This window comes from Cavia porcellus, unplaced genomic scaffold, assembly GCF_034190915.1.
Source record: "Cavia porcellus strain 051 isolate PalLab524CR breed Dunkin Hartley unplaced genomic scaffold, mCavPor4.1 scaffold_26, whole genome shotgun sequence".
Classification (NCBI taxonomy): Eukaryota; Metazoa; Chordata; class Mammalia; order Rodentia; family Caviidae; genus Cavia; species Cavia porcellus.
In genome coordinates this window covers 16,090,750-16,104,218 of record NW_026947509.1, presented here as the reverse complement: position 1 = coordinate 16,104,218, position 13,469 = coordinate 16,090,750, and the positions used below count along the sequence as shown (strand labels likewise).

At 42.5% G+C, this 13,469-nt stretch overlaps 1 protein-coding gene across 2 annotated transcripts in view; it reads right to left on the bottom strand.

Annotated features, from left to right (window-relative positions):
* Positions 1–13,469, bottom strand: part of Kif26b (kinesin family member 26B) — a 462,091-nt gene that overhangs the window by 326,306 nt on the left and 122,316 nt on the right. The window contains exon 1 of one of the 2 annotated variants that reach the window (XM_063236763.1): positions 6,635–6,739. The exons of the other annotated variant lie outside the window; for it this stretch is intronic. Within the exon in view, the coding sequence (XP_063092833.1) occupies positions 6,635–6,724 (90 nt within the window). The 5' untranslated portion in view covers positions 6,725–6,739. Of the gene's footprint in view, positions 1–6,634; positions 6,740–13,469 lie in introns of those variants that run through there. 2 annotated transcript variants of the gene reach the window in all.

The following is a 13,469-nucleotide window of genomic DNA, read 5'->3' as shown; positions in this document are numbered from 1 at the left end:
GTAGGTCCCTTCCTCCTGCTATTTGTTAACTAGAGTGGTAAGATTTCTATAGTGGGCAGGGACCTTTGCTAAAGGCTTCTCTGAGACAGAGAGGAAAATCCAGGCCTGGCTTTTTAAGACCTAGTAATACAGAATTTAATATGGGATATCCATCTCAAAGCAGGTTTTCTAGATTTAGCTTTCTTTTACTGAACCAAAAAAGCAGAAGATAACATGGCAGCAACACTCAAGTCAAGCAGTACAGAAAACCCAAATCAGCCCCCGAGTGCTGGAACCGTAGCTCACCACCATGTAACGGATCCGATATGCACTCATGGACAGGAGATCCATCACCTCTCACTAGACTGTCACTGCCCAGACAGGGTCTTACAGGAAGCGCCCCTGAGCAGAGGAACAGAGGCCACCTTGTTTCTTGGAGGAGATGGGAGTGGGGTTCAACCTCTCTCTAAAAGTTACGGCTGCACTTACATTTTGGTACCAAATGCAAGCAGTTATAGCAGATCTATGTGAAGAAACCGACCTCCAAGCCAATCAGTATGTGTCCTGCATGTTATAAAACTTGGGGGTAGCAGGGGGAGTTATTTTATAAATGCACACATAGGAAACAGTTTGAAATTATTTCTAAAAGCACATTTTATCAAAGAAAAACAATAAGGGAGGCTCATGACGATTCAGAAAAGATTTGGAAGTCACTAAACTGAATGTTCGTCGTGGAAAAATGTTTCCATAGGTCCCTCATTAGTCTCACTTAGGGGACAGTTTTCCCCAGTAAGCAAACAGGGAAGCAAAATGTTAGCCAGTTTTGGCAGTTTTTCCTGGAGGCACAGTCGCACTGGCCTGGTGGCCTGAGACAGGCTGGGGTCCCACTCAGTGACACTGTACGGTGTGGTCTATAGCCAGGTTCTGTATACTGGTTTCCGTTACTGTTCCTTTTGCATTTGTAGAATTACGTGTATTATAAAGGAAATCTACTTTACTGTATGGCAGTAAAGCAGACATAAAACACCATCGAAACCATCTTTAAGCACACTGCTTAAATTCGCTAAGTTCAGTAACACTGCTGTGTCACCATGGCCACCATCCAGTCCTGACATTTTCATGCTCACACACAGAAGCTCCATGTCTCCCACGAAATGATTCCGGTGTGTACTGTAGCCAAATAGTTCAGGTACCTAGTGGTATTTTACTATTAATTATAATCATCGTGTGGATTTATATTGTACTGGAGAAATATAAAATTATTTCATTTTAAAATAGAAGATATTTCTTTAACTTTTAACAAAGTGGGTGAGATATAAGGCAACTGATAAAGCGAGCCCCCTACCAGTGGGCATGGACACTACAGGCAAGCGATGGGCAATCACAGTGCAGAAACAGCCATCTAGACCAGGCTTAGGACACCAATGGAGAAGAGACACAAGAGACTTGTCACTGGGCCAGGGATTTAGCTCAGCAGCATAAACGCCTGCCTGGCAAGCACAAGGTAGTGAGTTCAATCCCCAGTACCAAAAAAAAAAAAAAAAAAAAAAATCCTGCACTCCTGTAATGACCAGGCTTTCCCAGATAGGTGAACAGCTTTAGAATCTAGGCCTTGGTCTTACAGGGTGAACTGATACCCCAAAAAGAGGCTGCTAAAAGTATCAGGAGCCAAATCAGAAAAGTCTACCTCCTAGTGAGAATTTTTAACTGTTTCCTCAGACACCTTGTTAAAGGTGTCATCAGGAAAACCATGTCTGTAAATCAGGAATTGTAAGATGTGGACATTGAACAGACATTTAGTAGAAGCTGCATGGTTTATACCTGTCTAATGACCACTGAGATGACTGCACTGTCCTTGCATTTTGTGACATGAGTATTAGTCCAAGGGGAGCTGCTCCATGGTAGACCCTAAGGCCTGTGGATGGCATGATGGTCCTGGATAATGGGCACCTGTATTCCTGATTTTCCTCCCCATTCTGGATATACAGAAGACCTGATTTCACAACTGCCTGTGCAGGTGGTCAGAGCCACGTGACACCACCTGACCCACAGGCTGTGACAGGCTGTGGATCTCATTGCTTGGGGATAAAGAGCTTAAAAACCAGCATGTAACTCTTCAATCCTCTTTCTTCTCCTCTGCACACTCTGAAGACTCCTGTGACACAAGGGGGCAGGAGATCAAAGCAGCTTGGAGACGTGGAGGGCATCTTCTCTGGAGATTCACTAGACCCGGGGGAACTTGGCATCACAAAGTCAAGCCTGGGTGTTACCATAACTTAACTTGACTCATCCTGACTGATGGGGTACAAAATCCACCTGTGAACTCTGTTCTCTTATAAAGTCTACCAGAATAATAATTTGCATTTTTCTCACTGGGAGGCAGCCAGGAGGGGGAAAAGAGCACCGAGCCACTTCTCAATAGAACTGTGTCCTAGTCTGAATGCTGCTGCTAGCCCTCAGCCACACGAACTCGGCAATCACAGCATCCCTTCAAGACCCACTTCCTTCAGTAAAATGGAGACGCTATGCTTGCCACTGCTTCTGACCTTAAGAGTTGGCATAAAGTTTACATTAAAAAGGAAAACTATGAGTGACAGTGGTACAACTGGGACAATCATTTTCTTATGACTGCTAATGACAGCATCCTAGGGGAGGAAAGGAGGAGTGAATTAGAATTTTTCTTTAATCTCTTTCTCCTCTTGAAAAAAGGGCAAAAGATTTCTGTATTTATGTAGATTAAAAAAATCTCATTTTGTTGCTTGAATCATTTCAGGTTCTTTGAAAGCTCGTGTGAAAGTTGATTAGCACATGCAGGCTCAGATAATTTCCCCAGAGAGCTAAACAAATTAAAATATATTTTTTAGCTCCAACAAGCTGCCACAGGCCATCAGTTGCATCCTTGGTACAAGTTCCATCACGTAGCTTTAATCAGATGCTGGTGTCTAAGCAGGATTTACCTGGCGGGAAGGGAGGTGGCAGGAACCACAGGCCTGGAAATGGTTCATCAGGATCCTGCCATGCCAGCACCCATGGCTCCCAGCGGCCACTCCATGCAGCTAGTAGACCTGTCTGTGCAGTAGACATGGCTGGGCTCCTGATCAGGTGACTACCCTGTCATCCCCCAGGAATCCTTCAGTCCAATAGACTTATTACATCACCCTAACTCAGCTTGGCTGTTCTAAATAAAGCAGGTGGGGCTAACTACCCCCAAAGAACAGCCTGAAAAACATTTACTAGGAAGAGACAATGACATAAGAGTGACCAGTCTAAGCTCTTGCAGTGGCTTTATTGGGCACATGTCTACACATTCATGGCTCAGAGAATCGTCCTCCCGTGACGTGGCGATCCTGGCCGTGGCTCTGGCAGTCCTGAACTCTCCTGCTGAGCTAAAGCCTTGGACCAAGGGGAACAGGAAAGTTGGGTGCTGAGAACGTCTCCCCAACTACAGCAAAGCCAGTCTAGCTTCTCTTGCCCACCCCTGCTTCCTAGGAACGTTTGTGTGCCTTGTTGCCCGATTTCTCGCCTCCAACTTCAGGTGCATGCTATGTTCAGACAGACTCACAGTGGAAATTTTTGGCAAGAGGGAGGAAGGTGTTGGTGGGGAAAGCGCAGAGCTGAGTGTCAAACACCTGAGGCTTCACTTCCTGCTCTGATAATTCCACGCCATGCATGATAGCAGGAGAATGCTTGGGAAACTCTGAAATGAGGGGTTCATTTGCAGTTGCTCTGCAGGCCACCTTTCCACACAGCATGGCTTCCCACCATGCCTGGCATCTCAGCTGCTCTTACAGACATCTTCCTGCCTTCCCAGCACCATCACCCTGTGCCAACTGCTAACTTACGGTTGCATAAGCAGATGTCCTTGCACACGGGACATCTACTTATGGGTCTGCTACTCCCCTCCCCCAGAGAAAGGACCCCTGAGCGCAAAAGACAGAGACATCTGGTTCTCTTCCACCAAGGATCCTTCTCCTACTTTCACTGTAAGAGTAAATGAAAGATTCACTTTATTCAGATTAAGGCTTTGAAAATGCATCATCGCCTAGCTGCATGACCTTCAACAGGGCCCTTAGCCCCTGGGTGCAATTCTTGTAGAACATTGTTAATGAGGCTTAAGTGAGCTGATATATGGAAAGTGCTTAGAATTATACCCTGACTATTGCTAGCAGCATTGTTATTATTATAAGAATACTTAAGGTTAATGGTAAGAGAGTACAAAACCACCCCACCATTCAACAGCCTACGAACTCAAAGTCATATCTCTTCAAATACATAATAATTTTGAAAGCCTATGAAACTCAAAGTCATATCTCTTCAAAGATATAATAATTTATAACTGGTTCCTAAGACCATGCTATCTCTCTTTGCACGCAGAATGTTTGTATTAGAGCTCTCCGGAGAAGCAAATCTACAGGACATACATTTATAGACAGAAAGAGATCAGGTGGGTTTACAGAGGCTTCCAAGTCCCAAACAGCTGGCAAGCTGGAGACTCAAGAGAGTCAATGGTTCAGTTTCAGTCCAAGTTCAAAGGTTTGAGAACCAGAACAGTTGGTGGAACAGTTTCCAGGTCAAAGGCGAATAGCCTTGATAGCTAGAAAGAGCTAAGTCTTGAATCTCAAAGGAGGAAAAAACTACATGTTTCAGACCAAGCAGTCAAGCAAAAGAGGTCCCTCTTACTCATGAAGAAGTCAGCCTTTTTGTTCTACACAGGTCTTCCACTGATTGAATTAGGCCCGCTCACACTGGTGAAGACAGTGTGTTCAGTGTCTGACCAAATTATCTGCGCAGCCCATGGCTCAGTCAAGTTGACACTTAAAATTCACCATCACGATGTTACTAGTAGCACTGTAAGCACAACTAATCCCTAGTGTTCCAGATATTACCAATGCACATTAACCCCTCTGTGTAACTGTGCTTCCTGTATACATACACACACACACACATTTTTTTCACTGTGTACTGAGAAAATCAAAGGAGCACTTCCAGGAGGAAGACCAAACCTGTGAGCCATTGCCAGCCAGAGCTTTACTATCTAGTGACACAAGTTAAGATAATATACATGCTGATATTATCTTAGCCTTGAAGCTATTGCTCCAAGCTCCATCTTCTTGAACTTTCATTTTCTCACCTTTTCTTTCTTCTTTGTTCCATTCATATATTTTTAAAAGATTTCTCAAGTGTATTTTTGCATGAGGCAGGTGTATATGTAAAAAAGCCACATATATGTTAGTCAAGCTCCCATCACTGTAACAACATACTTAAAAAGAGGAAAGATATTTTTTCCAGGCTCACAGCTTTGTAGGTTTTACTCCTTATTACTTTTGGCCCTGTGGCTTCCCATCATGGTGGGAACATGTGATGGAAAGTGCTGTTCATCTCATAGTGGCTGGAAAGCACAAAGGAGGAAGAGAGGGATATCCCACAATCCCCTTCAAGGACATGCTCCAGTGACCTAAGGCCTCCACTAAGCCCCACCTCTTAAAGGTCACACCTCCTCTCCAAAGCATCACACTTAGAAACAAGCCTTCAAGACCTGGGCCTTGGGGGGAAAGTCCACATTTGACACCTGGGTTACTTCATCTATCTTTCTGTATTTTTCCCAAAAACTGTTACCAATTGATAAACATTTTGATAGTCTATTAAGCTGTATCCCACTTCCTGTTATGGTTCCAATCTACAATATCCCCACCACCAAAGCCTCACATGTGCAAAGGTAGTTTTTGTGGAAAGTGACTGCACTGGGGTGCTACAGCTGACCTACTATGAAGAGGTGGGACCTAGCTGGACGACATGGCTCACTAGAAGAGGACTTGGGAGGATGTGACTCCCTCCTCAGCTCCTGCCTTCCCCAGTTACTTCCTGCCCACCATGACAGGAGCAGCTTCCCTCCACCCAGTCCCTCCTGCCTCACAGCCAGCTCTCCCTGCAAGGTCTGAAACTTCTGCAACTGTGAGCCAAAATGCACCTCTCCTCCTTCAAGCTGCAGGTGTTGAGTATACGTCTAACCAAGGAGAAAGTAAGTACGACACTTGCCGAGTCAAAAATGTCCTAGGTGTCACCTTGCATTTCCATATAGGCATGCACAGCCTCCTCCCTATCTTCCCCAGAATTCCAGGAATGTGTCTCTGGAACTGTTCTTGGAGTCTCTCTTCCTCCCCTTACCCAGAGGCCAACTGAAATAGAATGTGGGAGAGATTCTCACGTAACAAGCTGGAAGGGAATTCTGAATAACAGAAACTAGTCAGACATTTTTAAAGTAGAAAATGCTCTCGAGAGTTAAGAATGGACATCCAAGTTGGACTAAAAGATTAATTAAAGTTAAGGATTCCCAGGAGTAGATGCCAGTTGCTTCTGAGGAAGGAGGAGAGATAGGATTTGGGTGGATAGGACAGAAAGCCGGCATTTGTTAAACGTGAGTGATGGGTTTGTCGGTTGTATCATTTGTTCCATATTTCTGCATATTTGAAATATCTTAGTCCGACAAATATATTTACCTATAGAATTCTGATTTAAAACAAAGATGTCTAAGGAAAATGGGCTTTACTCTGATCTCTGAATGGATACTAGAAACTCATCACTCAGGAGAAGGAATCTTTGGATCCATTCATTCACAAAGGAGCTAACAAACAGAACAGGACAGTAATTTACTTACCAAATCACAATTCCGCCTTGCTGAATTGGATGGGAGTGTTTTCACAAAGCTTCTGGCGTCCCATTCCCTCTTTGTCACAGTCCCGCACATGAGACAGTTTTGTTTACAACTAAGAAATGCTGCCAACCTCTCAAAGACAACTATACCCAGAAGAAGTGCATTACCTCATCTGACAAACGAATGCAGATGATAAGGAATCTTAAGAGTGCCGCCAAAAGTTAATTGACGCTAATTTGAATAGTTACCAGGGTTACAGATAATAATACCCTGCGTGGAGTGTTCAGAGTTTCAGAAATGTCTTTACACTTGTGCTCTCACATTGTTCACAAACGACCCTTGTGAAAGAGGTGAGGTGAAGGCAGTGTCATATCTGAGATCATTTCTAATAATTTCACAACCCATTCATTCTGTCAAGCGATAGGAACTTATCATGTAGCAGTCAAGTAAGATTAGGGGCCAGGCGCTATGAGAGAGGTAACATGAACGTGCACACTCTCTGGCCTTAATGAGTTCTCCATCCCAAGCAGACAATGCAACAAATACTAAAATAAACACAAAACGTCACGCTCGGGGCTGCAAGAGAGGGAAGAAGGAAAATCCACCTGGCGGAAGGAGACATACCTTATTGGACAAATTATGCCTGAACAATGGTAAGGTTTACAAATGTATAAATGAAGTGGAAAAAAGTTGTCATATAAATAAAAGGCCTGGCAAGTGAAGCCCTGGAGTTCAGTCTTTATTTAGAACACAATGGATACATTTTAGAGCACAAACATATATAATATTTTTCCACACTTTTTAAACAGCTTTAATGAAATCTAATTCATCTGCCACATAATTCATCCACTTAAAGTGTGCGATTCTGTGCTTTTTAGCACATTTACAGGATTGTGCAACTATCATCAATTTTAGAACATTTTCATCTTCCCCTACAAGGAACTGCATACCTATTAGCTGTCACTTATTCCCTAGGCCCCTGACAACCACTTAATCTACTTATTACTTCTACACATTTTTCTATTGTGGACATTTCATATAAATGGGATCATACAATAAGTGGTGTTTCACGTCTGGCCTCTTTCACTTACCATACTGCTTTATAAAAAGAATACCTCATTCTTCACTATTGCCAAATAATGGACTGCTTGAATATTTCCACATTTTGTTTAATCCACTCATCAGTTGATAGACTTTTGGATCGTTTCCACTTTAGAGTGTTATGAGTAGTCTTGCTATGAAAATTCAGGTGCGAGTTTTTGTTCAGACACATGTTTTTCACTTCATGTATTATACCAAGGTGTAAAATACTTGGGTCCTATCACTCTATATTTAACTGTTTGAGGAAGCACCAAGCTATTTTCCACAACAGCTGCATCTCACAGTCCCCCAGCAGTGGACAAGGATTCAGTTTCTCACCAATACTTCATCTTGTCTGTCTTTTTTATTCACGTCCTCCTGGAACATGGCTGCTTTCTCACTGTAGTTTTGATTTATATTTTGCTGACAGCTAATGATACAAAGCATCTATTGGTCACTGATACACTTTTTTTTTAGAAATCACTATTCAATTCTTTTACTCATTTTTAATTGATTTGTCTTTTATTATTGAGTTGTAAGAGATTTGTATGTAGTCTGCGTGCAGATCCCATGTCAGATATGATTTGCAAAAATTCCCATTCTGTAGGCTCTTTTTTCACTTCCTTAATGATGTTATCCTCAATGAAAGAGTTTTCAGTCTTTATGGAGTCCAATTTATCTATTAACTTATTTTTTGTTTATCTTAGCTGATGGATAAAAATCATACATATTAATGGGTACCATGTGATTATACCAAGCTGTAAAATACTTGATACCTGATATATGTACACACTGCATAATGTTTAAATAATAGTCACTCTTTCCTCAAGCAATTAACATTTCTTTATGGTGAAAGTATTCACAATCCTTCCTTCCAGCGATCTGAGATGCACAGAACTTTACAGTGATCTGTACTCACCCAGCCATGCAACAGCACACGAGCCCGTCTAACCTACCTAACTGCAAGTCACCACCGATGGATCAGCCTTTCTCCATCCGCCCTTCCCAGCCTCCTCAGTCTGTTTTTCTTTTGTCTTCTGTGCATTTGATTTTCCTACATATTTTTTCAGTAGACTTTTAGTTTTTCCATTATACAACACTAAGTGTCTACAAGTGTGTAAATCTAGTCTTAAAGAGAGAACAGGAATGTAATTCAGTTCTTTTTTTTTTCTAGTATGGTAATGATTTTTTAATGTTATTTTTAAAAAGCTTTCCCATTTAACTTTGCACTATATTCCTTTCTCCCCTACTCTGCCCAAACTTCTCTTAGGGGATATCACCCCCACATTCCCATCACGTCACAATCTCCAGGTCTGAGCGAGCTGGCATAAGGGCCACAAGAGAGCCATTTCTGCCCTGGGACCTCAGCAATAATTCAGTCACACAGAGAAGCAATTGAGAGCCACATACAAGCCACAAAAGGAAAATAAATGTATCCAGTACTTCTGCTTACCAAGACGTTAGAAATACCCACAGGTGTTCCCACACCACTTGCAGCAGGGTCATGTGAGGGAGGCGAGGGGGGTGTAACACAGCTCACTTTTAAAGCTGGGAGGAACACACTGGCCACGTGAACACATACAAGGGTCCCACACTCCTTGGATGTAGCCTGTGTAAGCAAGAAACCCTGCAGCTCAAACTTCATCAATTTAATCTGTACTGGACACATCTTCTGAGAAAAGAGAGCTTTGAGGAGGCGCACAGGGAGACGTCTATATTTAAGGAACAGAAGGAATAAACAAAACCAACAGAAAATAAAGAGGCTGGTAGCATAAAAATCAGAAAGCACCATGTCCCAGAATAATAACAACAGCAGTTAATATTCATTCAGTAATTCCACGTGGCAATTTCCAAGTGCTTCATGTATACCACTTGATTTGAGGTTCATTGTAACCCCATGAATGACAAAGGAAAAAATTTCCAGAATGAAAACAGGCAGTAGCACCAGATGCTGTTTAAAAAAAAACTTGGCAAGGGCTCATAAAGTAGCTTAGGAACTGGTGGTTAGTTTGGTAACCAGGAAATTGCTGACCACTGTCAGGATGACATAAGGAATTTTCAGTAGAAAGATGTATGAGCGAGCTGTCTATGAAGCAGTCAATGTGGCAAGTAGTAGCTCTGCTTTCAAGAGCGTGGCAGGAGATGGGGAGTTAGGATAACACAGAGAGTCCTGCAGGACCAGGGACACTGATTTTTGTTTAGATTTAGACTTGTTCATGAACTAATGAAGAATCACACAAAGCAAATAGTCAGAAAAAGCAAGACAGTAAAGGGTAATCAGATCCAGAGACAAAAAAGGATATTCCTGCCTTAGAGACAGTGAAGAACAAATGTTTCTGAGCACCTAATAAGTGAATTTAAATGGGTACCCATTTGTTTTGTCTCACTGATCAGACATACATTCCTATATAATGACATCTTCCTGATTCTCAAATTAAAAGGCACAGCAACTTTCACTTTCAACTATTAAGGCTTTCTCTGGTCTTGTTTAGCACTTGGACCAGACAGGAAAGATGTACACCTGCATATTTATGGGACTCCATGTTTACAACCATCTCCAGAAGGCATATGAGGTGTGGTCACAGAATACGGTGAATGTTTAAATTTAAAAATGTATTACAGTAAAAGGCACATTGCCATTAATCCTCCAACACTCTCCCCCACTCTTTGAAAACACTCATCCCATTGCCCTTGCAACTTTCTGAAGCAATTCTGCAAGTCGTCTTTCATGCGGGTCTTTAAAACGTGAGATCAAAAATACAGTGAATGCTGGCACTGGGTGCCATTAAATGGAAAAGTGGATTTCTAAGCACACTATCATGTGAGCTGGGCTAATGGTACATGCCTGTAATCCCAGCACTGAGAGGTCGAGTTCAAGACCAGCCTGGGCTATACAGTAAGTTGAAGGCCAGTCTGGAATACACGGCTAGATCATGACTCAAAAGAAAAGAAAAGAAAAGAAGAAAAACAAGACTATATTATGTTTTCATCCACCAATTCACCTAATCTGGCACCAAGCAACTTTTGACCCTCCCTCAAAGCCAAAATGACCACAAAAGATAAATGATTTGACTTAATTCAGGACATTGAAGCAGCTACGACAGCACAAATAAAGTCACTCATGAAAGAGAACTTCAGAAAGCAGCAAGAGTGACAGGATACATCTGAAGTAAGGATAGTATTTTGAGGAGGATTAAAGGCAACATGTCTTTCACTGCAATGATTTTTAAAATTAGACATTGTAGTTTTATCATACCTCATGGATCAAAACTCAGCTGTCTGCTCTCATGAAAGAATGAAACAGAAACCCCACCAGACTTATTTGTGGTTAGTATTTTTCCTTATTGCAAAAGACACTGAAAAATGTGCCCCAAGGGCATGGCTGGTTTATCCTCCTGGCAGTGGAATACCTGCTTAGTGCTCTTTGGTGTTGAGGCAACCTGTCACTGTCCAGCTTCCCTTGGACCCTCACTTGAAGATGGGGAGACTCGAGTTGGAAAGCTTCCCAACTGACTCATCATCTTGAAAAGCATAATGCTGCTTGGGGTGGAGACCGTGAGTCTGTGGGGTGGGTCCATGTGAACTCTTGGGTCTCACACTTCCTCCCCTCTTCCTGAGGATCACACAGCAAGCAGATTGTCCCTGAAGGTGTAAGAATGAGTGATGATTTTGCAGAGCTTGGAGGAGCATAAGGGAGTAAAAGGATCCAGCAGGTTCTGGTGCCCTCATGTATACATTTTATCAGTGCTTGCTCTGAAAAGGGAAGTCTACTCTAGTTTTGATTTGACAGGGGATTCTATGTTTCCTCACCACATCCTTGGTTAATATAAGAAACCATAACTATTAGACAGTGTGTTAGTTAGCTTTCTGTCACTATGACAAAATGCCTGAGGAAATCAATTTAAGAGGAAGGGTTTATGTTGGCACAGACTTTGAGAGGTTTCAGCTGATGACTGGTTGGCCCAGTTGTTTGGCAGCACATCACAGCAAAAGCATGTGAATGAAGAGGTCTGTTCTCCTCATGGAAGCTGGGAAACAGAGGCAAAAGGCACCAGGGCCCCAATACTCCCTCATGTACACCCACCAATAACCTAACTTCCTTCCTCTGGAGCCCACCCTGTAAGCCTTGTAACAGCACTACATGCTGGTGACCAAGGAATTGACATATGGGCCTTTGGGGGCATTTAAATTCCAAACCAGGACGAATATTCTTCAGTGTAGAAGCAATAATTAACCCTATGGAAACAATGAACAAATCCAAATTAATTCTGTTAAGATTGTGTAGTAAATCATATACATTGATGTACTGAGTTCAATGTCAGGACTGGGAGGGATCTTCAAAACATGCATTCAGACAGTTTCTTTTTATGGATAAAGGAATTTAGGTTCAGCGAAGTGAACAGATGAACAGACTTGCTCAAGGTCACTGAACAAGTAGAAGCAGACCTGGGACTAGAATGCAATCTCCTAGTTTATGTTACTTTCTCAGTCTGTCCACTGTCAATGACCATTCTCTATCTATTGCCATATACTTCTCCATGTTCCAAAAAAATAACCGAATTCCCTGATATGCTGGTGAAAGCCCTCAATGGCTCCTGCTACTTCCACAACACATATAAAAGCAGGAAGAAGAGAAAGGAGGAATAAACAAGCAATTACCTCCCTTGCTAATGCATTTTTGGATCCATTTTCCTTCAATGGTATATTTTTAAATTGCAGTGTCTAATATATGAGTGAATTAAGCTTGACTGAATTAAACTGAATGGCTTCACATGCCTCAGTTCATCTAGCATGTCTGTGTACTATGCAACTATCATGTGTAGAAATACTCCCAAGACAAGTCTTTGAATGCTTTACCAATTCCCAGCATTTTCTTCTAATAAGAGATTTCTTAGGTCTAGAGAGCTGGCGCCCTTTATTTTCTTGGTGACACAGATAATCCCGTTGCTATGCTTACATATTAACAAACCGGACCCTGACTGCAAAACAGCAAATGGACTAAGACCGTACAGGATCTATGGTGCAAAACAGTTGCCCGAAGATGTATTCAAATGAGTCACAAAAACACATCAAAGTTTCCTCCATCTCCGATACACTTAAAATGATAAGAGTTTACTGACATTGCATTCCACTTGACTGAGTATCTCAAAGCCCTGGCAGAGTACAATGGAAATGGGGTAGAGCCACTGAAAGGACTGTGGGTGACAAGGGCACAGGAAATAGAACAGCTGGATTGAGTCTACTTGGTATCAGGAAGCAAGGATTCAGTTTTTACTCATCTTGACTCTGAAATGGTGCAGAGGTTGCACTCTTAAGATTTAATGCTAAGTAACCATGCACTGTGAGGCAGAGAGCTTGACCAGGGGTTGCTTGAAGATCTGGTTCAGTGTAGCGGTTCAGCTTTGACCCAAAGTCACCTAACTGCAAATGTCAACAATGACAGCGGCAATGTAACATATCCGGGCTTCTGAAGAGCTCGCTGATGTAGCCCTCAGCAAAACCCAGCTGACACGTGAAAAAGTGACTACAAGTTGATAGACACAGCGATATGAGTCCAGCCCAAGGGCGAGGATTCCGCTGTGTCCAAACCCTGAGTACAACCAGGCTGTGCAGCCAGCGTCTGGCCAGAGAGCCACCTTCTGTATCGCCTGGCTGTCCAGTCCCATAACCACAGCTGAAGAGAATCCAGGACCATCTCCAAAGAAGAAAGCCCTGCTTTTGTCTGACAAAGCTGCTCTGACCCCAAAGGAACACACAA